The sequence below is a fragment of the Artemia franciscana genome, chromosome 15, assembly GCF_032884065.1.
Source record: "Artemia franciscana chromosome 15, ASM3288406v1, whole genome shotgun sequence".
Taxonomy (NCBI): Eukaryota; Metazoa; Arthropoda; class Branchiopoda; order Anostraca; family Artemiidae; genus Artemia; species Artemia franciscana.
In genome coordinates this window covers 30,857,367-30,884,622 of record NC_088877.1, presented here as the reverse complement: position 1 = coordinate 30,884,622, position 27,256 = coordinate 30,857,367, and the positions used below count along the sequence as shown (strand labels likewise).

The following is a 27,256-nucleotide window of genomic DNA, read 5'->3' as shown; positions in this document are numbered from 1 at the left end:
AAATTGTTAACGCCTTTGAATCTTGTTCAGTTGACGAGTTGAACTACATTCGTGCAGATAGTAATGTCTAAAGATAAACCTATCTATTATTTTGGGATTCAAACACAGATAACTAAACGTTGTATCAGTCGTAGAAATAGTGGCGGGAGTACTAGTATTTCCACGGATTCAGAAGGAGAGTCTGATGGATCTCTTGAACAGTGGAGGCCCCCTTCAGCACATATTGACTTAATGAGAAAGCTACAAGTGCAACTTTTGTCTCAACCCCCGATCTCTTGGAATCCTAATGCAGAGGACGTAAAAAGTCAAGTGTCATGCGATAGCTATATTTCCGAAGAGTCAGAAAATTCGTTTGCCGGAATTAAGGACCTGCTTGAGCAAGATATATGTTCTGTAATCAGAAGTGGAAAGGGTACTGTGCGCGGAGTGAGGAACCGAGTTAGGGCAGGAATTGCAACGTTTCTCCAAGATCCTTTAACTAAGGTAAGCTTTAGCAAATTTACTGATACAGCATCTAATTAGTCTGTGTTCTTTAGCCTATTATAAATTCAGCTTTGTATCCAAATTTTTAAATGGTGTGATGTAGATTTGAATATGGCGTGTTATTTGTGGGAATTAGCGACAGTGTCATTTTATTGGGCAATCTATATTAACCTTATGAGTTCTTGATTCAGGATTACTTAAGGTTCTGATACCCAAAACCTTTTCTGCGTATTTTAAAGAACCCAACTATACTTTGCTTGTCTAAACTTTGCTCTCCTTGAGGGATTGTTTCGACTGCAAAATTTGCAATTTTACTGGGTACTGGTTAAATAACCATAATACACTCAAGAAGTTTGCTTTATTTGATCTGAGTAAACCTATTTCTCTCTCGTATTCGGTTATAATTAGCTTATTCTTTTGTGAAATAAACTACGATGCAGGTATATTTCAATTAAATATTTACCATATATAGAGGAAATGAACAGAAATTATTCCGTATATGAAAGGCGCAGTCCCCTCCTCAACGCCCCGCTCTTTACGTTAAAGTTTGACTCATTCTCACAACTATACTTTTTGAAACAATAAAAAACTTTTTGAAACAATAGCAAAGAGCGAGGCGTTGAGGAGAGCAGAGCCCCTTTCATATACGGAATAATTTCGGTTCGTTTTAAGTTTTAATGTCACTCCTTACTCTCTATTAAATACTTTTTTCTATTTAATTTTTGTATGTTTTGAATTAATGCAGGTTTTGAATTTAGCTTACCGTACATGAATAATTAAAACAAAATTTGCATATTAATTTTACTTTTTTAACTTATAATAACCTTATAATAAGCTAAGTTTGATTTTTGTTCCAGTTTTCAAAGAATGACCCCTGAATCACAAAGGCTGTTTAATTAGAATAAAAACCTCTTTTAAAAGATAAAAAAGAAACTTTACCGTAAGAGCGAACTATTGAGGAGAGGGACCCCCTCCTCCCCCTCATATACGTAATATTTTCTGTTCGTTTTAAGTTTCAATGTTGCTTCTTACTTTCAGTTGGAAAAACTTGTTTTTTTATTTAATTGCTGATCGTTTTTAAATAATATCTGGAAATCCAGCTCCCCCTCCAAGGAAAATTCTCTTCCCCTGGGATAAGTTTCTCCATTGAAAGATTCTCCCACGTACCTTAAATTTACTATATTTGTAGAACTAATTTTGTAAGGCATAATAACAGAACGGCCCAAGAGGTCAAAACTCTTTTTATGAAAATGAAAGTCACGAGTTAGCAATTCTCAAATGAACGAAATGAATGAAAGAAAATATCTTTAAAAGATATACGTAATAATTTATGTTCTTTTTAAGTTTTAATGTTACTCCTTACTTTCAATTGAAAAAACTTTTTTTATTTAATTTCTGATTGTTTTTTAAATAATATTGGGAAATCCAGTGACCCCTTCATGGAAATTCTCTTCCTCCATGAAAAATTCCTCCATGGAAAGATTCTCCCACGTAACCAAATCCCCCAGACCCCCCACAAGAAAAAATCCCCCTGAAAACGTCTGTATACTTACCAATAACCAATACTATATGTAAACACGGGCAAATTTCATAACTTGCAGCCCTACTCCCGCGGACTGTTGGTGATTAAGTCGTCCTCAAAGACATTGTTATTAGATATTTTGACTATGCTGGAAAAAATGGCTGTCTCAAAATTTTTATCCGTTGACTTTGGGAAAAAATGAGCATGGGATGGGGCCTAGTTGCCCTCTAATTTTTTGGTCACGTGAAAAGGGCACTAGAAATTTTAATTTCTTTTCGAATGATTCCTCTCGCAAAATTGTAGGACCTCCGGGTCGAGACGATTACCTCTAGGGAAAACAAAAAAACACAAAAAAAGATATGCATCCGCGATTTTTCTTCTGGCAAAAAAAAAATAAAATTCCACATTTTTGCAAATGGAAGTATGAAACTTACACAACAGGGTTCTCGAATACACTGAATCTGATGGTGTGATTTTCATTAAGATTCTATGAATTTTAGGGGGTGTATCCCTTTTTTTCGGAAATAGGGCAAATGTTCTCAGGCTCGTAACTTTTGATGGTTAACTTTTGATGAAACTTATATATTTGAAATCAGCATAAAAATCCAATTCTTTTGGTGTATATATTGGTATCAAAATTCTGTTTTTTAGAGTTTCGGTTACTATTGAGTTGTGTCACTCCTTACTACTGTTCGTTACCACGAACTGTTTGATGATTGTTTATTTAATTTCTGTCCGTTTTGGGTTTATAACTGTTAGTAAATTAATTTATTCTAATTAGAATTGCGGATGTTCATACCTGACACCGGATGAGATGAGAGAGTATCTCTCTACATGGTCGTTTTTAAAAGGAGGGACGGGGAGTATGTGGTTTGAACCTCCCTCCCACCGCAAAAAAATGTTCAACTCGTACAAAAGTAGCCTGTTTGTAAACAAATTTTGCACACAGAAATTTTGATAGTCATTATTCCTTTATTTATAAAACTCCCTCCGATTTATTTTTACTTATTTTTTTTTTGTTTTTGTAAGACATTCCCCAAACAAAATCCTGGATATCACCTGTCTCCCCCATATTGGTTCAAAGGATACCTCCCATAGGAATCGCTAAATTCTGCCATAAAATGTGAACTATTTCCCCGGGAAATCCTTTGTCCCCCTCCCCCTCTCCGAAGTAAGGAATTTTCTGCGTATATGCTGATATTATGGAGACTTGAAGACGTTGGTAAGAATGCTACTAATGTACACAAATTTACAGTACTATTTCAATATCCTATTTGATGCATTTATATGTTAAAACCTTTAATTATGGGTTACTGCTACTGGTGTATGATCAGCAAAAACGGTATTCGACATCAAAATTAGCAATTGCATTTCGTAATCTTAATTTATGGTGTAATTGCATCTACGGAATACAGAAGTTAGATTATTGCATAGCTATTATGCTCTTGTCCAATTCAGTTCAGATTTGTGGTTGTAACATATGGTTTGAGATCTTGGCGACCAACTGACACAATTTTGCGTAACCAAAAACTAAAACAACTTGCGTGACAGTAAAGAGAAATTAATCAAAGGGCGACTACATTTTTGTCTGTGAGGAACCAGCATATGGCTTTTCACTTCGAATAAGTTCTTTTTCCCCAAGTGAATATTCACTGAATTGGCATATCTCTTTCAATATTTTCTTTTTGTAGAAGATTGTTATATATATATATATATATATATATATATATATATATATATATATATATATATATATATATATATATATATATATATATATATATTTACTGTAATTTTTGGTTGGTTATTTACTATTCTTCTGCACTATTCCTTTTCAAGTCCAAAATATATGTATCACAAGAAGATCTAATTTTTGATCAGTATTTTACATATGCAGCTGACCTCTGTACGAATAAGTTGGATTTTAAATTTTTTTAAGAGGGGTATGGATCTTCTCGCAGGGATTTAGTTTGATTGTAGCGTTATCATTTCTATTTTACGATTTCTGAGCCCAAACTAATTTTTGCTCTCATAGTAACAATAATGTAAAGCACTCGGCAAAACCTTAAAAGAAAGGTTTTGGGAGTTAGATTTCAGAAGAGCAGACATAATTACTCTTTTCGCAATAATATCTATGCTATTGCTTTGTCCTCAACTTCCAAGAGGAGATCTCTAATAAGATCCCTATTGGAGCTTTTCTTCTTCATAGAGTTTGTTTCCCTTCTTCATAGCCCTGTCCATACATGTCCATACATAGCCCTGTCGTGTCCATATATAGTCCTATTATATTTATAGAAGTCTTTGTAGCGTGCAAAAGTTTGCAGCATTTCTACTTCAATTTAAAAGCAGATCGTAGCAAATCGCGAAAGGTCGGTCGTCCAGAAATATGTTTTCGTGCCTAAAATATAAAAAATGTTTCGTGCCTAAAGACGGGCTTCTCTCTTTACTCATTCTCATGAAGTCCATAGTTCTTGTAAATCTTAATTTTAAGACAACAAGATATCTAGGAACCTGTCATCCTTCATCCATAAAATAGGAACCAGTCATCTGTATGCTTCTTATAATCTTGGTCCTAGACTCTTTGATCGCGCCTCATTTTTCCTATAGCTTATTGTTTGATATACAATCGCTCCAACAATTACCAAAAATTATTTCTTAGGTATATCATCTGGAGACCATTTTGGGTATCTTCCTTAGCTTTTTGAACCCCCCACGTTTCAGAGAGATGCGTGACAACTGCCGTTACTGTTGGTCCTTGTACTCTAATTTTAACTAAACGACTTATTTTTCTAGATTTTCGATGTAAAGAACCATGTTTAATCGAATTTAAAAAAAAATTGACTCGTTAGATGGGTAGAGTGTTATATGCCTCTCCGCTGAATTTTTGCTCCCTCTGGATTTATAAATCAACTTTTCGGGGTATTTTTATCGGAAAAGTGTTTTTTTGACTTTCATTAATAAAATAGAAAAATTAGATACTGACAATTGCAGCCCCTTACTACTTATGAATTGACACCACTGCGCCAATCACGTGCTTATATAGTATATCAAGCTAGGATAAGATTTTCAGTAATTCTTTTATATCAGGTTTGATTATTTCTAAACTCCTTTGTTATTAGTCTAAGCGTGAATACTCGGCCAGCACGCTCTCCCCCTTTCCTAAAACCACCCTGTTTTTCATTAAAATATTATCTACCGCATCTATTAATTTACCAAGCATCATCTTACCGGTCAATTTGGTTCGTACAGAAGCTCATGTCTATAATATTCCATTCACTCTTATCACCATTCTTAATAAAGGATTTAATTAAGGTTTCTATTGAATCACTGGGTACTTTCCCTTGATGAAAGTTATATTTTTCGTGTCATAATTATAACTCTGCATCGTATTTGAAGAACTTTTTTTGGGGGGGTCATTCAGTGCATGCAGCCTTAAGGTTTGTCAATCTGTTTAATACAATCTCTAACTCTTCGTTGATAAGTCCTTTTTAAAAGTTGTCAAAAAGTCTCATTGTTGGTTAAATCGTTTCTTATAACTTTGTCCCAGTTTACCACAGACTCAAACTGCCGAAATCATCTCTCCTTTGCACCCTTTTTATTACTAATAGAGGCTCCGCCTCTAATCTTTTAACTTCGACGTGCCTGAACTGACTACTTCCCTTGAATTGCTTAACGTACCAAATGTTTTATCATGTTTGACTGTATTTTTCAGAGTCTCACTAGCTTTATCCATACCCTCCATCTCATATATCCTTAATTATGGTTCAATGGTCTTCTGTACTCCACCCTTATTTTCGTATGATCTGTCGCTGAGGAACTGTTTGCAAAATCCCTCTGTCTTGCAACAAGTTTAAAGCTTTTTTTTTCAAATATTCCTAGTTTTTTTTTTTTAAAGATCTCCTCTCCAAAACATGGTCTGCTTTGCAATCTGTTTACCATTTACTATGTGAATTTTGATCTTGTATGCTGACTTGTGCATCTTGATCTTTCATCAGGAAGTCTGAGTAGAAACATAAAACATATTGAAGAATATGTTTTGAGGAAAATATATTTGTTACAAGCAAAAAGAGGCCATTCTTAAGAAATATATTAAACAACTTGAATTACATAGGTCCTCTTACTAAGTATCTTAGACTCTTGCCAATTTCAAAATATTCCTCTTTAGAAACCAAAATCCCCAACGAGTTATTATGAAATAGACTGTTTGATAGAAAGTAGATGGGTAAAAGAAGCACTTGTAAAACTTTTGACGGCTGTTCTGTTCAATTGAATTGCACTCATTTTTATGTATTTAGAGTGAAGCAATTTTTCTCAATTATCTCTAAACCGAAATCAAGTCAGGGCCATATTTTCTGAATAGCATAAATGAAAGGTGATTGGATCTCCAATTGGTGTTGGAATCCTGTTGTAGCTCTTCATTGATGATAGAATGTTAATATTGATAATTGTAACCGCAGCATTTCGTACTCATAGTGTTACTGCGGATGATCCAGAATAGGACTAGTTGGGCAGGCTGTAATAGCCCGAAAGACCAACTTTGGACCTGAAGTACCAAGAAAAGTGAAAATGAAGTTTAATTGTTTGAATTAAATTAAGCTAAGTAGAAACTTGTAAACAAAGATATCTTAAAAATGTTAAAAAAAAATTTGGAATGCAGTTTTTAAGGAAAAAGATCTCCATAAAAAAGATCTCTATAAGTGTTAAAGGTTGTATCGTGTGCCAAATCATAAAGAAGAAACGTGCGAGAGGCAATAAAAAAAATGAGTTAAAATATATATAGCAACAAACAGCTCAAGAAAATGTAGCTTTCCTTTGAAGGCGTAGTAGCCTTTGGGATACTACGCCTGTTAAGAAAAGACTGTTAAAGCTTAAATATTACTGACAATTACAGACGTAATTTTACTAATTTATTTTCACGGCTGGGTGTGGCAACACTGGCAAAAATTGATGCTGCTCTTAACCACAATTTTGAATGACAAAACAAACCTTAAGAAATCGCAATGTTTCTTTTTTTCCGTTGCTACCCTTGCGCGTACGCACTCGACGGTAAAAATTCTACCGTCGCAACATCAGTCGATCATAATGGATCTGATAGATCTGAAAATAGCTCATAAATAGATCTAAAAACTTTCAATTTTTATTGAAAGTAATTGTAAAAACGACAAATTTGCCCCCAAACTCTTCACACTGAAAAATACATTGCATACCTCTATATTTTTATGAATTTGTCACACACTCTGGCATTTGGGTGGGGGAGGGTAGTTCAAGCAGAAGCTATTCTAAAAACCAGTAGGTAGAAATTTTCTTAATCTAAATGAATTCAAATGTTGTTAAAAATAGTAGGCCTTTTTAGTTTAGGCCACATAAATTTGATCAGCACTCGTTTTTGTATTCGAATAGGCTTTGATTTGTCTAGGATCGAAGGCAGGCGTGAGCCTTGTGACTCTCCTGTCAGTCTGGACAGAACAACTAGCATCGAATTTATCCAAAGATTCACCCACCTGGGCTCTACAATTTCTGCACACGGCTCGCTTCTCTCCGAGCTGCACGCAAGGATATCTGAAGCATCTTCTGCCATGGTACCATGGGCAAGTTGAACCGTTATCTTTGGCCAAACCAAATATCCGTCGTTCAACTAATCTGAGGGTTGTCAACGCCCTCCTTGGTACTGTTATGCTTTATGGAGCTGAGGCATGGCATGCACCATCTGAAACTCTAAAGGTCATCGATGTCTTCCAGTCGAAGAACCTGAGAAGGATCGAGAGTCCTTTTGGAAGGGGGTTTGACTTCGTGAGTAACTAGAAGTTGATGCAGGTTACCAAGCAGTCTCAGTTTTCGACCCAAGCAGCTGAGCATACCTTAAGATGGTCTGGACAAATACAATCTTTGGCTTGGCAAATGCGATCATCGACTTTGACACTACACAATCCGGTTGGAAGTGACCTCGCGGCCGACCAAAAAGTGATGGTCTAACAGCCTTTCCGAGTTCCTAGTAATGGTAAACATCAGACCGAGCGAAGCGCGAACGCTTGTTATGAACCGAAGCGAATAGAAGAGGCAGACGCCACTTTTTACGTCGATGAGCACTTGGCGAGAGACCTAAGTAAAGAATGTAAGAAGGCAGAGGCTAATTTGGGCCCTACCCGCCGACACTTCAAACTTCCTTGAATTTCTGAGCATTTCCTAATTCAATTATCTAGCTTTTTTTCTTTTTATTTACAATTGTCCTCTTGCTCCCCAGGTAAAGAAGTTCATTTATAAATTCTATTTTTTTATGATATATCCTCTGAAAACAACTCTCTCAGCAGCAGTCGTCAGTGGTAAAAACAACCGAGTATGTACAAGCTCCCATTTAGTTCCATAGGCCAACATCTTGGTGTAGGTGTTAAAGTAAACGATCTTTTATTTTTACATTCGTTTATTGTAGTGACAATGGACGACTACATTCCTTCCGTCGACGCTTGTTTACCGAGTTAGTATTCATAGGGTACTATTTGAGTATATCGCCATACTATCCTCTAAGAATCACTCGGGAAAAAAAGCGCCAAGTGTATTTCAGGCCTAAGTGTATTGTTTTACTCTCTTCTGAGGGACTTTATCTCCTTATGCTGCCCTTTTCCTCGAAATGTACTGTAACCGAATGTGGAACTCAGCCACACTGACCTCTAAGATTGATTATAACATCAAAGATCACAATCAACGAAGTTAAGTGATTAAACTGAAAGTGGAAAATTCAACCAGACTACAGGCTGGCCTTCCTCAGCGAGAAACTTTCTTATTTAAGTAAACAATACATTGGTGAAAGTAATCTTCATTAACATGCTGAGGGTTGCAACCAAAATCTCGGCTTTCCTTCAGCAAAAATCTTTCAGATCAAATATATTTACAAAAAGGAAAAACATAACAACAGAAAAAAATATTACAAAACTCAAGGTAACAAGGGGAACCGCTGAGGTTTCATCTTTGCAAAATCGTCAACAAGGTGATTGTAGTCCAATTTTTTACTAAATCCTTCTCAGCAAATATCTAAAGGAGGTGACTGAGATGATCATCTCCTGTTGTAGACAGCAGGCAGTTTTTCACTATTTCTAGGCTAGAAAACAAACGCTCATTGCTCGCTGTTGTCACAGGAAGTGTGGCAGCAATACGAAGTACTTTAATTACTTCTGAGTTAGCCACTGGTAATGCTTGAAGATGGTTGACAATGTCTAGGAAGTTTTCCAGCTTTTTCTCCTCATCAAGCAAGAAACGCTTGGCAATACCAGTTTGAAATTCGAGAAGAATGTTGTCAATATCCAGCTCCCAGTAAAGAGCTGAGAAACGCTTGAGCAACTCTGTTTCCATGAACTTGGTCGAGCTTGGATCCAAGGCTTCGAGTGTGCTCAGCACCGGCAAGTTATCTGTGAGCCTTCTGTCAAATTTGGTTTGTAGACGGTCGAAAGTCTTGGAGTACTCTCGCTTCATTTCATCTGCCAAAGTAGTAGTCCGATTTCCAGATTGGATGAAGTTCTTTCCTAGTGTCAAAGTTGTCAAAAATTGTTTCAGATTTTAGGTGATCTTTTGAGTTATAATGCTAATGGCTATTAATACCTTTATATTTACCTAACTAAAAAGTTTATAATCATCTAGGAAATGGGCATTTGCCCACCCCTGACCCCCCCCCCCCAAAGGGTGCCTCTGAGAAACAGTCTATTTTGGTACATCCTTCTCAAACGACAGTCGACTCTCATAAGCATTAAAAGAAAGGCAAATTTACGTTTCCTGTCAAAAATAGCATAGAGCTAAAAAGATAAGACTAGACCTTGAAGTGCGTTAAGAAGAAGTAGCATGTTTAAATTCAATCCAGTTAGTGTTGCTACAGATTGGTGCAATTTAAGTGTTAAATTACTGAACAAACTAAATTGTATTGATCCTACTTTGCCTATAACACATCCAAATACATGCAAAAATAATAAAATATTTTTTAATTTCCAAATCTCTCAAGAAAAATGCCTTTTGGAGGTTCAATATAAGAGAGCTCATGAAAAGAACATTAGGAGTAGGAAAACTGTAGCTTATTTTGGAGAATTAATGGCAAAATATTTCTTTATAAACAAAAAATAAATTCAAAATGCTGTTTAAAATCTTCCAGTGCTTACTATTCATATTGGTGTCAATATTTAATTTGGTTCGTATTACTGTCAATAGTTTGGTGAATGCTTTTTATCACTGTTCTTATTTGTACGTTATTCATTCCTTTGTTGATTAAAAGCATAACGAAACAAAAATACATTATCAAACCAATCGCTTATTTGTTTTCAGAAATCTAAAATCTCTTTTAAAAATAATCGTGATTTTTATTTTTGCTCAAAGGTTAATTGGTTAGGTCATGCTTGCCATTTGTCACTGTTTCATGAAAGCGATAACTGACATATGTCATTCTTGTTTCATGATTAAAAACCATGCGAACTATTAGGAAAAGTAAAAAAACAGTAGTGATATTTCGATAGGGATCCATTTTATGAAAAGTAATTTGAAGTACAACCTTTATCCAAATCACACTTTTGACCATGGACTACTATCGGGCCTCTATTTTTCTCTTTTATGCCCCTTAAGTCTGATAATACTGTCTTGGATTCGTTTATGGTAATCTGCTATATTATCGATGAAAACTGCTTAATCTATGGACTAAATTGGATAATTAGGTGGATATTAGATGATATATATTGTATAATAGGATGTATGTAAATTATTTCTGAAATCGCTCATACTTCCATGAATTGTTTTGGTATTTCCCTAGAGTGTATGTGAATCTCCTTTTAAAGATGGCGATTTTTACTTGGAATTCGAAAGCAAAAAATAAAGTTAATAAATACGGAAACTATTGTGAATTGAAGGGGAAAATTATTCAATTCCATAAAAATACAAAATTTTGGATATCTTCCAATTTTGATCATTTTTTCCTTTTATTTCGAGTGGTCTATTTGAGTACTCTCTACGGACATCAGCTGATTACCAACAGGAAATTCAGTTTTATACTAATAGATACGTCAGAACTTTTCCCGTGTGCGAGAAAATTATTCCGTTTATAGATCTTCACCATCGTAAACCGTCGAATAAATATTAAGGCTGGTGCAATTTTATTAGCTGGATTATAGAACGTTCTATAAAACGAGTGCACAAAAAAATTAATTTATACATTAGAACACTTTTGCTATCAGATCGTTTGCCATGTTATACATATTGACATTTTTTTCGAGATATAAAAATAACTCAAATCTATAAAAAAAATATTTTAAACAATTCATACAAAATTCTTAAATTGAAGGAACTATTTCTTATTTAGGATGAGATTAGCCATTATTTTTAAGAGAAAAATTATTGTTTTCTGTTCTAGAAATTTTTTTTTTCACAAAAACCCTTCACTCCATTAAATCAGTTTATCATGTCGGCGAAATAACTTAAGAATGCTCTTTAAATGTAATCAGAATCATTCAATTACTTGTCAACTTTGGAAAGACCAACAATCAATTGTCAACCTTAACGTGTTTTAACACTTATCAAACACTTCATGTTAACGAACTTTAAGTAAGGAGCTGCTTAGTTCAATAATAACCACAACTTTAAAAACGAAATTTTGTTATAGATACGTCGAAAGAATTGCATTTTTTGCTGATTCCAAATATTTAGTGATTTCAGAGTTAAATGTTATCGATCAAAAGCTAAGAGCATGAGTAAGTTTTTCTGATTTTCGGAAAAGGGGAGGAAACACCCACAGAAAGTCAAAAGATCTTAAGAAAATCACGCGATCAGATTTAGTGATTTCAGAGTTAAATGTCATCGATCAAAAGCTAAGAGCATGAGTAAGTTTTTCTGATTTTGGGAAAAGGGGAGGAAACACCCACAGAAAGTCAGAAGATCTTAAGAAAATCACGCGATCAGATTCTTCATATCAGAGAACCCTTACTGTTGAGGTTTCAAGCTCCTATCTACAAAAATATGGATTCTTTTTTCAGGGATGATCTTCTCGAACCAATGGTCCTGGAAGATCGATATTGGGCATATTCGAACGGAAACAAAGCCTTCAAGTAGCCTTTTTAAGTAAAAAAAAAGATTGGAGGGTAACTCGCCCCTCATCCACGCTTCTCCCCTCCCAAAGACATCTGATCACAATTTTGAAATAACCATTTGGTTCAGCATAGTTGAAAGGTCCAACGACAATGCCTTTAAGAATGACTTAACCCCCTCCCGTTATGATTGGGGACGGGCTGTAAGCTACGCGATTTATCCATTGTTTACGTATAGTAGACTCCCTGGATGGGTGAATATACAGTAAATAAAATAATTTATTTATAACCCACAAAGTACATTAAACTGTGGAGTAAACACACAAAAAAAGAAAAAACAAGACAAAAAAAATAATAACATAAATAACATAGCAGCATAACGACATACAACATAAACAAATTACCTCCAATCAAAAAATGGCCAAAGAGGGTCAAAAACACCGACCATTTGCCGAGTTTTAAAACATATATCTTTAGATAAATGTTTCAGTCGCGAGGGCGCATCAACGATGTCAAATTTAGAGACGACTGTATGATTCCGATACCACCGAGGCAGACGCAGCAAATACTTGCAATACTTAAAATATCCTGAGCGTATTTTCTTTGTATCCTTCTTGCGAAGGAGGAAAGCAAAACCAGAAAGATAAAAAACAGCAGGGGCACAAAAACTAGAATAAAGACAGCATAGTCCATTTCGGTTATACCGACCACGATTTGGTGAAATTTTCGCGTATCCAACCCGCATACTTTTCAGCACGCTGGACGTAATAGCGGAGCAAGTAGATGAAAGTGACGTGGAAAAAGAGAGACCCAACCATTTAATACTTGCTGAACATGGTATAGTTGAAGAACCCAAGCAAAGAGGTGATGCTGGTGGAGGACTCCCAAAACGCAAAAACTCACATTTGGAGGCATTAACTGAAAGGCCTACTGTGGATAGTGCGGCTGAAAGCCGGTAGAAGTTGGTAATTAGACTATTTTTTGTCCGGCTAAGAAGCAGAACATCATCAGCATATGCAACGTGACTAATACCTAAATTATCATTGTAAAAAATTGACGGTTGAAGACGTTGGAGACACGAAGCTAAAACACATTTAAAAATGCTCGGGGATAACACGGCACCTTGCCTAACGCCTTTTTTAACAGGAATATACTCCCCTACCGTACCATTCCACTTCACCCTAACTGAAGAATTAGCATACCAATACTTAAGCACGGAAACAATAGAAAGGTTAACACCCGAGGCTGCTAGAGAAAACAAAGCATTTGAATGAATTACATTATCAAAAGCACTAGATATGTCAACAGTCAAACAATACAGGGGACTTTTTTGAGCAACAGCTTGTTTCATTAGCCGACAGCCGACAGTCGAAACTAAGGTCGGGGAAGTTAAAAACAAACTCCCTTCCTCCTTCAAAGACTTGAAATATTCTGTAAAAACAGGCCTAACTTTAGAGCCTCCCCCCTCAGTTTGGCTTATACTTCTCCCAAATCACAGAAATCGCCTTGCCGAGTCCTATAGGTGAAGAGAAGCAGCCTCAATGCCAAACTTTTTTTTTCTTCGTGAAAACGCTACAAGTAGGGAATGGTTTGAGTTGAAGCTTGAAGGGATTTCCAAGAAATTGTTGCCACCTCCTCGCTTTAAAAAATATACTTTTGTCATTTTTATAAAAAAAATTGAATATAGTCCCCCCCTCTCTAAATTTTCATAAATTGACGCCACCGCTCTCCAGGCCCTTACATAGACTGTATATCCAGGCTCTGAAAGTTTAAGTTGCCTAATTTAACATACTTTTTAAGATAGCGAAAGGTATTTTATCTATACTTTTGCAAATATTTCTAGAATTGTTGGTGATGTATGTGCTTGAACGCCGAGAATGTTCTTAAAGCTTTTGTCCTCGGTTCGAGTTTCTGGTCTGTTAGCTTATGAAGTCCTGTGGTTTTAATGGTTATTTTGTTTTACACCATGGCAACTTTAATATCCTTCGATAGTTGATATTCAGCTTTATATATCTACCGAGCCTGAGTTTTGAAATGCTTTGATTTATTTTTAAATTGAAAAACACACTGAAAATTGGCAAAGAACGTGCGAAAATAAGAAAACTTTACTGTTTTAAGCAAGTTTAAATCGTTTTCTAAGAATAAGTCTGTGCCTTATCACTATTTCGGCTCAAGGAATAGATAGATGTGAAACTATGACTCCAATGATATTCGAGGGTGTTTTTTTTTTCAACCTCCGATAGGCTATAAATAAAGGACAAGTTCATATAAACCAATAATTGTATTACCAAAAGATGATTTGCACGTGCAGTTCGTGGACGAACATCGTCATGGATCAGAACAATTCCAGCAGTCAGCTTTTCTCTTTTTTTTGAATGGCTCTGCACAAACGACGTAAAGTTCCACAATAAATAGCTGCACAATCAACAAGCTGCACAGATGCAGCACAAGTTGTACTAGCTTAATTTGCATTTAATATTTGCAATATTTCTTTTAGGGGACCCTAGAAAGAGAAAATGGCCGCCTTGTACTTTACATCACGTCAATGGGAATAATACGAGAAACTTTTACTCAGTGTCTAAAAGTTAGAAGAATTTTGAAAACACTGTTGGTTAAGTTTGAGGAAAGGGATGTCTACTTAAGCATCGAACATCAAGAAGAGGTCAAACGACGGCTTGGAGGCGATAAGGTCGCTGTGCCCCAACTTTTCCTTGACGGCAGACATCTTGGGGTATGTGTCACTTATAGACAGTATTTGTAGTAGAGGTTTACTTGCTCTTAAACTCCGATTTACAAGGGTGTTCTGTTAATACTGAGCGTGAATTAATTTCTATTTTTTGAATCGACTGGATCTAAATCGATTTAAAATAAAGATTTAGCTATGGTCTTGCAGTGTATATATCCAAAGAAATACATAACTGGCTTTAGCTTAGTTAAAATTACCTTGACCCCACCCCTTTCTCCAGGTTCAAAATATTTGTACGATTTTTTGTATTCTCCTTATAGTTCAATTGTGTATTATATTTTCCAGAATACCTTCCTCTCCCCTTCCTGTCTTTTCCCTTTGATTTGGATACGAAATTTCTATAAGAGAGAAGAAATATACAATGTGTTTTTGAAAAAAATGGAAACTCAACTATTGTAAGAACATTATAGGATATGGGAAAGGAGGGTACCAATCCATTGAACATGCCAAGTTTAGGAAGACCAGCGATAAATTCAACTTTAGCGCAGCTGATCTGAAATCTAATAAAATGAACATGGCCTATTTTGCCGTAAAATGTTTTTTTCTTTACGTTCATGCGAGTTAAACTTGACGATTTCTATTGCTATGATTGAGATAATTGTTGTAAAAGGTGAAAATTATCCAGAAAAAAAAAATACTATCTAGTTTACTTGGCAAGGGGGTATAATAACAAACTATATAATTAGCCAGACGAAGAAGAAATGTAAAGTTAATAATTCTGATAAATTTGCAGATTATTGTTTACTTCTTTTGTTCCTTATTTGTCAAACAAGCTTTTGGAAATATTTTTACTTAAAATTTTACTACCAAACACTTGTGTAATATTGTTGTTGCTAAACATCAGCTTCAAATGATGATCAATGAATTTGGCCTTGCTGAAAGACAGTAAAAACTGCTTTCAAAGAAGTAAATTCATTTGCCAGATCTCCTACTTCCTACTAGTCATTGTTATGCCAATGTTGGGTTCCAGTTCGCGAAAATGTAGGGAGGGGACTAAGGATTTTTCATTCTTTTAAGAAGATAGGATTTTTTTTTTTTTTTTTTTTTAGATCTATGGGTGGGTGGCGATTTTGCTTTTTCGATTTTTTCAATAAAAAATACCAAAAAAAAATATTTTTCAGAACCTAAATGGGCAACGGTATATAGTTGGAAGGGGAAATTGCCTCCCCTGACCCCCATTTGGTGCAACAATATCGGTTGGGACCCTTAGATATGTATGTTTCTCATATTGAAGTCGTTATTGAGTCTTAGATAACTCTCGTAACTTAGTTCTTAATTATTTAGTTCTTTTCTCTGCTTGGTCGCTAGTCACTGTGGTTGTTTCTTTAATTAAAAGACATTGGCTAGATACTTGTGTATCATGCTGTATATATTTGAGTTCTTGTATGATCTCGATGTAACAAACTTAGATAGGCAAAAAGAATGTTGTATTGTCATCTGATTTAATAAATAATTGTGCACTTAAATTTTTCTACATGCGTATCTTTCTTAGATATTTAGATATGTGCTTTTATTGGTATTTCTATTTGTATATATTTTGGATATTAGTGCTTATATATGCTTTAGGTGCTTATAGACAGTGTTTAGTCCTAAACATTCTGAAAAACGAATAGCATGCGATTATGATTCTTTAATAAAAATCTTTATAGCTAATAACAAAGATAACAAAGAGATATTGCACAAAAATAAAATAAAAGGTATTGCCGAAGGCTGCAAGGGCAAAATTGTAACGGAGGTACTTCGATCTCTGCCTTTTTTTTAGCATAACAATTTAAGATTGAACCTTAGTCAAACTAACAAGATAAGTGTGCCCGAATGCTTTCTCGGGGTGGACACCTGCCAAAATGTTTTCTGGAGAAGAGGACCAAGGTTGTTTGTTTTTTATTGCTAGAAAAGTGTCACGATTGTTGTGAATACTGCAAAGTTGTGTATTTCTGTTCTTAAAGGAGGCTGGGGGTAACTGCTGGGTATTTAGCCCCCTCCCCTCTATACTTGTCGCGAAACCGTACCGCAGTGGTGGCGTCTTCCAACTCCGATACTAACAAGATCTCAGTTGTTCAAAGATCTTGGTCAAAAGTTAACCGCGGGGAGTTTTTGGGCAACCACGTCTTCTTTGATCATCCGGTATCGAATAAGAAGGGTGGTTTTGTTGCATATGAAGGGCATGTCCCAAATACGCCCTCATCCTCTTCCTGAGAATAGCAATAATAACAGGGTGGCGCGCTCTATTGCAAAATTTGGAATTGCGGAGAAAGAGAGAGCTTAGGGCTTGTTAGGGCTTGGTTAGTGTGAAGAAATTAGGCTAAATAAAACTAATTGTATACATGTATACTATATATACAGGGATAAGGTGGTTCTTCGTTTCTTTGACTAAATTGAATGCGAAAGCAAAACAAAGAAGTGTAAAAGATACCAGCTTTTATATTTAGTTTTTGAACTAGGTTTTTCTGATATTGCTGGCTATCGCCAGACGCTGTCTGTGGTTTTTTCTCTCTTTTTTTTTCATTTAAAAGAACTTGAATTTCCTCTCTTATCAGTTCCTTATATCAAGCCTATCAAGGTTAAAATTCCCTAAAAGCTCAGGTAAATATTATTCGCCAAGAAAAAGAGATTTTTATTTCCAAAACACCATTCTACTAAATACGAAGAAGCTAGAGGAAAAACACAATTTTTTGCTTTAAGGTAAGGAGTGTTAAAGGCACGAAATTTCCATAAGGTTATATTATATAGATAGTAGTAATTCATTATGCTCAGTTGACCTAAACCTACCTACCTGAGCATTTTTTTTATATTCCAGAATGCTGAAACAGTAGACCGTCTAAACGAGACTGGTGAACTTCGACGGATTTTAAAGATGCACAGAGTAAGTTTATTTCTGCTTTTCTTGCAGTTTTGATAAATGAATGTTTGATTCGACGGCTCTCCTTTTTTTTTGTATATACCATTAGTTTCAGGCTATGTCGTATGGAAAACGTTACAAGGCTTTTAGCGACGTCACCTGGAAAGCACAGTTGGGATTTTGATCCTATAACTAGTAGTAACTACAGGTCATCAGTAGACCAATATTCTATGGCATTTAGGGACTCCTAGCTTTCTTTATTTTCAGACCCCCAGCACTATAATTCAGAGACAATGGTAATAATCTTAAATTTAACATATATACCTTCCATAAATCCCAAAAATCACTGCGAATCTTAAAAAAGATTGCACACAAAATAATCTGTATGTAGTATTTACCAATAATTTCAAATTTTAAACCTCCTAGATTATGGTAAATATAAAAACCCCCAAAGAGGGGTTTATCAAATACCATGCGACTGTATACTATGTAGGTAGAACTCACCAGAATTTAGAGAAACGCTTACGACAGCATAAAGGTAATATCACCAAAGCTCTTAATTCTAATATTGCTAATGTTTCTTTTTATTCTGCTTTAAGCAGCCATGTATTTGAAAATCCTAGCCACAAAATACTTTTTGAAGAATTTGCCCTTATTAGCAATGACCTAGACATAAAGCAGGTAGTTCGAGAAGCAATTGAAATCCGACTTATAATCTTGTAATCTTGAATCTAACATATATAACACCCATACATCCCAAAAATCACAATTAATAATAATATTACCCTAAATAGGGACTCGGGGGAATATTCACTAAAGGCTCTATTCACAAACTTAATTAAAGACGATCTTACAAAACCAGTAGACATTAACACATAACCAGTTTCTTTTTCAATCTTTTTCTGAGTATTTTGTCATGTACAGAAGGTAACAATAAATTTTTAGAGATAAATAATGCTATTGCAGATACCACCATATACCGGCACATTACGCACCACCCGCCCTCTAGCCGCTAAAATCTGATGCGACTAGTGCATTATAAAAAGACAAGGATTGTAACAAGCCAATGAAAACATTCCTAGGATCAATTGAAATAATGATAAATGAAAAAGTGTGGGCACAAATATTTTTCTAGGGCGTAGCAAAAACTTGAAAGATAGCTCAAAATTAAAACTAAATACATTTGACTTATTATTTCCGTAAATTATAGATCAAGGCTTTTGGAAGTCTATTGTTTATTGTTTTGTGTTTCGTGTTTGCAGAGTAAACTGAATTTTTATGAAAATTTTTCAGATGTGGTTTTTCTACCCCAAGATTCTTTACTAAGGAGATTATTTCTGGAGTAGTTTTTTGTGATATTTTTCCTTAAGCCTGATCATAAAAGATAAAAAAAGATAAATTATTGAATATTTGAGGTTTTTTATTATCGTTACTGTCATTGTAGGCCTACGTGCTTTAGCCATATGTTACACCCGTTAGCAATTTGGTTAGGGAACTACTTGCATATATCATATGGTTATGTTTTTATGATTACTTTTTATAATTTTATTTTTGTCATAATGGAATTTATACGCAGAAATTCATGCCGAAGAAGAAAGTTCCGGGGTGAGGGGGTTGGGAAAAATATAAACAAGTAAAATCCTTAGGCTTTCTCCTCACAGACGCTTAGGCTCTCTTCCCACAACATACATCTCTGTGTTCATCTACAAAATTACCTTTGTGCTAGGTTATCGAAAAATTATGCAAGGATGAATTCTGTTGAAAAAGAAACTCAACGACACCTAGTGTCTGTACCAATGGAAAAAAATGAAGTACATAAAGGAAAGAACATATTACACATAAACTAAAACAACGAATCATAATATATAGCCAGAATTTTGAAATTTTACAATAAATCTATCCTATGATGTGTCTATTTCTCCATTTTATGGACTGCACCTTATTGGAGAATAAACTTCCAGTTGACCAACGTTAACTAAGTTCAGTTCAAACATTTAATTCACCTCCAAAAATATAACCAAATTACGTCATTTAAGGTGTTTGCTGCACTGTAGTATTTTATTTATTTTGCCAAAAATCGAAAGTATTAAGGAAATTTGGAAGATCTCTGGGTTGTTCAATCTAAATTTTAAGCCTATAATTTGAGCTTTGCTCAACTCGCCATTTAGGCATAATATAGATTTTTGGCACCTTAGTTTTGAGTAATTTCGATTTTATCTACAAGTGTGACTGTAGTTTGGCTCAGGAATAGTTAGTCTATGATCTCAGTGATATTTACAAGAAAATAATTTATATCTATTTGCAGCGCTCGTCTCCTTGTCGAGTTTGTCAAAAGTGTGGTGATTACAGATTCGTTCCCTGTTCTGCTTGCCATGGGTCCAAGAAATCGGGATTGCGACCTCAGTTCAACGATCTTATGGTTTCTCTACGGTGTATGGTGTGTGATGAATCTGGATTAGTTCATTGTGATAAGTGCGAGGGAGAGCCTCGATAAATAGTGGAAATTTATATCATCCATTGCTTGTGATATATTCTCCTTTGCTTTATTTGTGCTGTTGACCAATTTGTGCTTATTATTTTAGAACACTGTGTTTTATCAAGTCAGTTCCTTCATTATCTTTATTATTTATCTTCATTGAATATGCAAAAGTGGAGATGCCTCAGAAATATCAACCAGTGAAAAAAAGTCTCTTGAACCAAGTGATTAACATATATTCAAGTTTTGTTCATAAATCATTGGATATAACTTTATAATAGGTAGTTTAGTTTTATATTCCACTCTGTATAAAATATTAAGTCTCTGAAAAGAAAGAGGAAAAACGGGGGCTCAATTACTCCTCCATTGGCTATCACAGTCCACGATTTTATTGGGGGAAGGGTTTGCAGAATAAAGAGGAAGTCCAATGTTTTCATTCTCATTTTCTTGTTCCAATTTTTTTCTTTTGTCCTTTAGCTCAATCTTAGGGGTGGAGTATCCCTCGGTACAGGTATGCACTCTGTGCATTGTGTTTCCCAGTATTGAGTTGGGATTGTTTGTTAACTAGTGTTTTCAGTAAAATAACTTGATTTAGAAATGTAGTCTGGAATTAATTGGAAACTCATTCCCAAAAATTGACCTTTAAATTAATTAATTTATTAATCTCTTTGTAATTTGTCTGAATATGCGCTATACTGTTTTCATAATATCCCATCTTCTTATATTAAATTCGAAATAATTATCATTTTCTGCTTCTTCTTGAAGTTTGTCGTCAGTGCCAATTGCAAATTGGAGCTTACTCCTCAAGCGTTGCAGCGCTAATTTTCAAAACACTTCCTTCATGAATCTTTTTTCTTTTCTTTTCAGAGTGTTATTCATTTAGTTTGTCCTTCCAAATTAGACTTACCATTTTGTGTGTTTATCTGATTATTGTAAATACATTTTATTGATAATTTTTATTCTGGATTTAGCTTTTGTACTTAATATTTTTGCACTTCAAAAGTTAAATTCATCAAATTTTAAACTTCTTTAAAAGTTGGTTTAAAGCGATGGATTTTTTTGTAAGACATTTATTTTATTAAGGGATTATTTCCACTGTAGTATTTGCATATGTTTTAATCCATGCTTTACTGTGAAAAAAAAACCGGATTTGCTCCACATTTGGCATTAAAAAAAATGCCACAAGTGGTTATGTGGCTATTTGGCAATGCCAAAAGTGGCTCTTGGTGTACCTTACTTTAGAAAGGTAATTTTACCTTAAAAACGTATTTTTTTTTCTTTGGAAGGTGACATTACCGTTAGAAACCGTTTCTTTGATTCTGCTCCCCTAATTCAGATGATCCGTGAATACGCGTTCATTTTCATGGAACTATTTTCATTTTTCTTTTCCTAGAAGTTCAGTGGTGCTCATTCACCGAAATGCGAGGGGGGGGGACAAGGATTTATCTTTTCTTTTACGTGAAGTAACAAAAATGAGTATAGATGCTTAAAACAGAGGATGGCAATGATTTCGCTGCTTGGAAAAATCGTCGACTTGTCCAACTGAATTCTAGGAGGAGTAGCGGGGAGGGGGGAGCTTGGACAGGGATTTCAAGGGAAAATTTATGTAATAAAAGTTGTTCTTCAAATTCTATTGCCTCCCACCTCTCCAAATTGGGGTAATTGCATAAATTAGGCTGAAATCTGTTTCAAGCGTTCCTAGAAAAATAAAATGACAAGGGTTTTATCTGCCGTCACCAAAGCTGACATTTTGATGGTGATTTTTGTGGACTTTGGTTCAGTTTAACACTGAATTTGGATGACGTCCCGTTTGTCTTGTGTTCATATTCTTTTTGTTTATTAGACGATTTTCTCAAAATAAACCATAAGTGATATGTATTTAATGTTGGTATTCCCTTGAGATACTTATAATTAGCTAAGAAATATATTTTTGATCCTGATTTACCCTGAAATTTCAATGTATCAAGTTCTACCTGATATATTTGTCACCCTCTTTGTGGGCACATCCACTATCAAGGTGTGTGTTGGTCATTAATATAATTAGTATTTAACAAAATATGCAGGGTGTATTCATAAATTTATCAATTTAAACGTTAAATGTTTCTCGAGTTTAAATAATTTGAGACAAAGAAGCTGGGCTAAATTAAAAAAGCAACGGGTTGGAACCCTTCCCCCCGTTGAAACTTTTGTCTGACTCGTAAAAAAAGTAACAACAATGCATTTAATCAAATTTTATGTTTTTTTTTTTTGAAAAAAAAGAATACACAAAAAAAAGTGAACTGACTCTAAAAGGGCTGAAACCTCTAAAAGTTTGCTTTCATGTCTGAATTTTCTGACGTCAAATAAATATAGAAGGGGCGGTGTTTGGGTTCAGAATATTTTTCAATTTCTTGTTCATAGATATTTTTCCATGTATTCTTATTTCCTCGAGGGATATCACCCTCCCTCCAGTCCCTATGCTGGAGTCGATGGGGAAAATACCTGTAAATTTTTGGTAGCTCCTCTCGAAAGCCGTGAAAGCGATGACCCTAAAATTGCTTTAAGACATCACTCTTAACCCCCCCCCCCCCCGAAACACACCGAGCAATATTTTGAGGTTTCAATTATTAGATACGATTGTCATTTTCGAAACATTTTTATGCAAAAATTAAAATCGAACTTCGAAAGCATTAGTTGAGGGGGAGGGAGGGAACGGCAGCCTTTCATATTTTATGCTGAACTTAAATATGCAAATTTATCAACTATGAATTTGGTCATTAAATGCTTTCGACATAAAAAAGTACGAAACTGATGTGCACAGAATATTCAAAGAGGTTCATTATCCCATTGTGGCAAAACGGAATGTTAGATTAGAAGTAAAAACAGCTATTCGAATTAGAAGATTGAAATATTCAACAAGTACGAAATCTTGAATAAGTGACAGAGATAACAAAGTTATCTTGAAACAACTTTGATTGAACGGACAGAAATTATCCAATATATGAGGGATGCAGAAAGTATAGCCAGCTCAGAATTAAGACGATTTGGAAATGTTATTGTTTGACACAAATGGTAATAAGTTCTCGAAGCGCAGCGATTAGTATAAAAAAAGACAAAAATTGTAAGATTGTTCTTGTGTTACAACATCCGTTCCTGCAGCATTGAAAATAAGTCATATTTTAAGGTAAAGAGCGAAGGGATAAGGAGAGCGTCAGCCCTTCTTGTTCAGGATAATATATGTTCTTTTTCTGTCATTCTTCACTCTCATTTGGAAAGATGTTTTTAATTACATACAGAGAAAAAAAAGGAGATATTCTCCCTCCTTGATGAAGGTTGATTATACGTCCGTTCTTGTCTGGTAGCCTCAGACAGTGCCGTTCCTATGATTGGTGGTACTTGGGGGAAAATTAATTACAGTACCTCCCTCCCGATTCAAATATAAGCAAAATCCCCGAATCAAAGTGAGAAATTTGATCAAAGTGGGATCCTCCAGCCACGGCACCCCTCCCAGCTGTGGCGCCTTGGGCAGCTGACCTGGTTGCCCTCCCCCTTACCCAGGAAAGGCTCTGGCCTCAGGACGTCTTTATTGAGTAGGTTTTTGTATTTAGATAGTTGCTGCTCTTCCAATTTCTCTTCCCTTTTTTTGCACGTCCTTTGAAAAATTGTTGTGGTGGACAAACAACCTTTTAAATCACGCTCAAGACACAGTGTAGTCACACTTAAAGCGCTTATGAAAACAAGAAAGGAAATAATAAATGAAGAGAGAAAAAAAACGAGGATTTTGTCAGCCAAGTGATCCTGGCAATTGATAACAAAACTTTTACTACATTACCACGCGTCTCGAAACTCAGCGACAAACTTGGAAAAATAAAAAAACATAATCTCACTATTTCTTAAAAAAAATAAAAAAAGACGACTTTGCGGAGGTCCTTGTCGAAATATTTGCTCGATTTTCATCTGCATATTTTGCTACTGGCTGACAAAATCCTCGTTTTTTCATCTATTTGATTTTTCTCTCTTCATTTATTATTTCCATGATTAACCAACTAAAATAAAGACAAAGCACAATTCTTTGAAATTAGAAAAGATGGAAGCTTGTAACATCAGTTTTCCTATTTGTATGATGAGCAACTTTTGTGTTCATATTGGCCTTTCAAACAAAGTCTTTACCGTTTCAATTCTCCTCCCACGCAGTACAAGGTGATGCTAAAATTAAAAAAAAACAAGGCCATTCAAAAATCTTGGCATTTTATATCAACAAGAGCGACTACATGGTGTTTCTAGCATTAATCACGCCCTACCTTAAAGATTTGAGGTATGTATGTGACGATCGCGGTGCATTATTTTTGATAATTTATTTGCTTCTTGTCAGCTTTCGTATCCTACCTATAGTCAAAAACAAGAGCGTTGGGCATGCAATAGGTATGAAAACGAGAAAATAGCTCCAAAACTTTTTTTGGGAGTCTTTATATTCTCTGAAGAACCAAAAACAAGACTTTTTTTATGTATAAAAATATGTCCTAAAACACTTTCGGCATGTGTTCCTAAAGTGCTAACTTGTGCTCCTTAACTAGGGTTAATTAATCTTAAGCAATTAATCCTAATTATTGAAGATTAATGTTCGGCAAGTCATCTTACCGAAGATCACTCTTCGGTACATCTTTTTGTCAATACATATTTTTCACAACTTCTCAAGGACTTTTAACTATCCAGAGTTAACGGTTGTTGCATCATACGAGAACACCCCTTCCCCTCCTAAGGAACCAATAGCCATATCCTGAGTTGTTTCCCGGCTATTAGTTAATGTAGGTAGAAGGCTACACAGAAATAGTGTCAATTAAAATAAATTAAAGTGTTAATTGATTGCATTGAGTTGATCTACTGTAATCGAAAATCACCGCGTGTGCACAGTTTCCACTCAATTGGACTATAGGAAGTGGGTGAAAAATTGATTAAAAAGTTTGATAATTGAACATAAACAGACGAAGCTAAATAAATAAAAAGAATATGGTGAGACTTAAGTTCGCACGAGGGAGGGAAAAAAATGCAAAACAGAAATGATCTTTGGATAGTTTATGAAACTGTGAATGATTTTCTACGGGACGGGGGGGGGGGGGGGTCAACTGCCCCTACCAGAGCTTGGTTTACCCCCTCCCCCAGCTGAAATTTAGTTTCTTCAAAAATCTTGTCAAAACTAAGACAAGTCTGCATAATTCCAGCATCCACAGAAATGGGTCTGCTTTCTTTAGTGTATCTTTACCTATATAGTACTATATGACTCGTTTTTCAGTTTGCACTGTCACTTTCAGTTGATTTGAGAAAGTCGACTCCAATTTTGCCCTCCTCCCCAGGATTTTGAAGGAATAAAACCACTGGTTTTAAACTAAATGAATGAGCTTGGGGTAGGAGCATAGACAAAGACCCCCCCTCCACATTTCTCTCTGGACACTGGATATGCATATAACGAGGAACATTTTTGTATTTATCTAAAAAACGCGGATACTTCTGAAAAAAACGTCCCAAACCCTATCCCCCCTCCAGGGGAAAAATTGGCAGTTACAGCTGGAAAAGAGAAATAACCAACATTCGCCACGTTCTCAATTATAAAACAAGAATTAACCGAAACTCAAGTCATACATTTCAATCCATAGTTAATTAATTAGCTTGTGATAAGAGCTGAAAACTCAAAAAATTAATGTGTACTAAAAAAAAACACCTTTGTAACAAATCAAAGCATAAGTAATTCAAAGTGGAAGCATATTTAAAATGACAGGTAATCATGCCAACTTCACTGATTTATTGAATTTGCGACCATCTGTTTAATTTACCTGTTCCTTAGTCTCTATTAATTAATATAAAAAAATGAAGTTTTTTTCAACTGAAAGTAAGGAGTGAAATTAAAACTTAAAACGAACAGAAATTATTCTGTATCAGAAAGGAGTTGTCCCCTCCTCGACGCCTCGCTCTTTACGCTAAAGTTGGACTCTTTTTTCACAACTCTACTTTTCAAAACAATTAAAAAGTTTAGCGTAAAGAGCAAGACGTCGAGGAGGGGACAACCCCTTTCAGATACAGAATAATTTCTGTTCGTTTTAAGTTTTAATGCCGCTCCCTACTTTCAGCTGAAAAAACTTGTTTTTTTTTCATTCAATTTCTGAACGTTTTTGAATTAATGCTAGTTTTGATTTTGGCTCACCGTACATGAATAATTAAAACAAAATTTGCATATTTAATTTTTTTGCGAAATCGCTTTCTCATAGTTTTGATCGGACGATTTTGATAAAAAAAGGGATGGGGAGGAGGCCTAGTTGCCCTTCAATTTTGGTTACTTAAAAAGGCAACTAGAACTTTTTATTTTTTTACGAACGTTTTCATTAGTAATAAATATACGTAACTTACGAATTAACTTACGTAGCGAACTTCTATATTCGTATATTTTTATTACGTATATGAGGGGGTTCGCCCCCTCGTTAATACTTTGCTCTTTACGCTAAAGCTTGAATTTTGTCCCAATTCTTTAAGAATGACCCCTAAATCACAAAGGCCGTAGAAAAAAACAGTTGAAATTACTAAAAATATTTTAGCGTAAAGAGCGAGGTATTGACGAGGAGACGGGCCCCCCTATATACGCAACAATTTCTGTTCGTTTTAATTTTTAATACTGCTCCATACTTCCAGTCGAACAAACTTTTTTTGTTTAAATAAAGCTGGAAAATCCTGCACCCCTTCATGGAAATTCTCTTCCTTCGTGATAAATTCCTCCGTGGAAAGATCCTCCCACGTCTAGGGTCACTTACAGCGAAAAGGCTCCCCTGAAAAAGTCTGTACACTTCCCAATAACCATTACTATATGTAAACGATGGTTAAAGCTTGTAACTTGCAGCTCCTCTTCTGGAGACTGTAGGGGATTAAGTCGTCACCAAAGACATAGATATTACGTTTTTCGACTATGCCGAACAAAATGGCTATCTCAAAATTTTGATATGGTGACTTTGTGGAAAAATGAGCGAGGGAGGGGGCCTAGGTACCTTCCAATTTTTTGGTTAATTAGGAAGAACATTAAAACTTTTGATTTCCGTTAGAATGAGCCCTCTCGCGACATTCTAGGACGACTGGGTCGATACGATCACCCCTGGGGTGAAAAAACAACAACAACTGCAAATAA

At 35.2% G+C, this 27,256-nt stretch overlaps 1 protein-coding gene across 1 annotated transcript; it reads left to right on the top strand.

Moving 5' to 3' along the window:
• The first annotated feature begins 61 nt into the window (after positions 1–61).
• Positions 62–21,990, top strand: LOC136036340 (glutaredoxin domain-containing cysteine-rich protein CG31559-like). Its single transcript, XM_065718490.1, has 4 exons — positions 62–483; positions 14,549–14,782; positions 17,595–17,660; positions 19,942–21,990. Exons 1-4 carry the CDS (start codon positions 64–66, stop codon positions 20,128–20,130), a joined length of 909 nt encoding a protein of 302 aa, XP_065574562.1. The 5' UTR covers positions 62–63; the 3' UTR covers positions 20,131–21,990.
• The last annotated feature ends 5,266 nt before the right edge of the window (positions 21,991–27,256 follow it).

Coding starts and splice junctions, on each gene's coding strand:
- LOC136036340 (XM_065718490.1), top strand. CDS start 64: ATGTCTAAAGATAAACCTATCTATTATTTTGGGATTCAAACACAGATA. Junction 484..14,548: donor TCCAAGATCCTTTAACTAAG/GTAAGCTTTAGC, acceptor TATTTCTTTTAG/GGGACCCTAGAAAGAGAAAA. Junction 17,661..19,941: donor GGATTTTAAAGATGCACAGA/GTAAGTTTATTT, acceptor ATCTATTTGCAG/CGCTCGTCTCCTTGTCGAGT.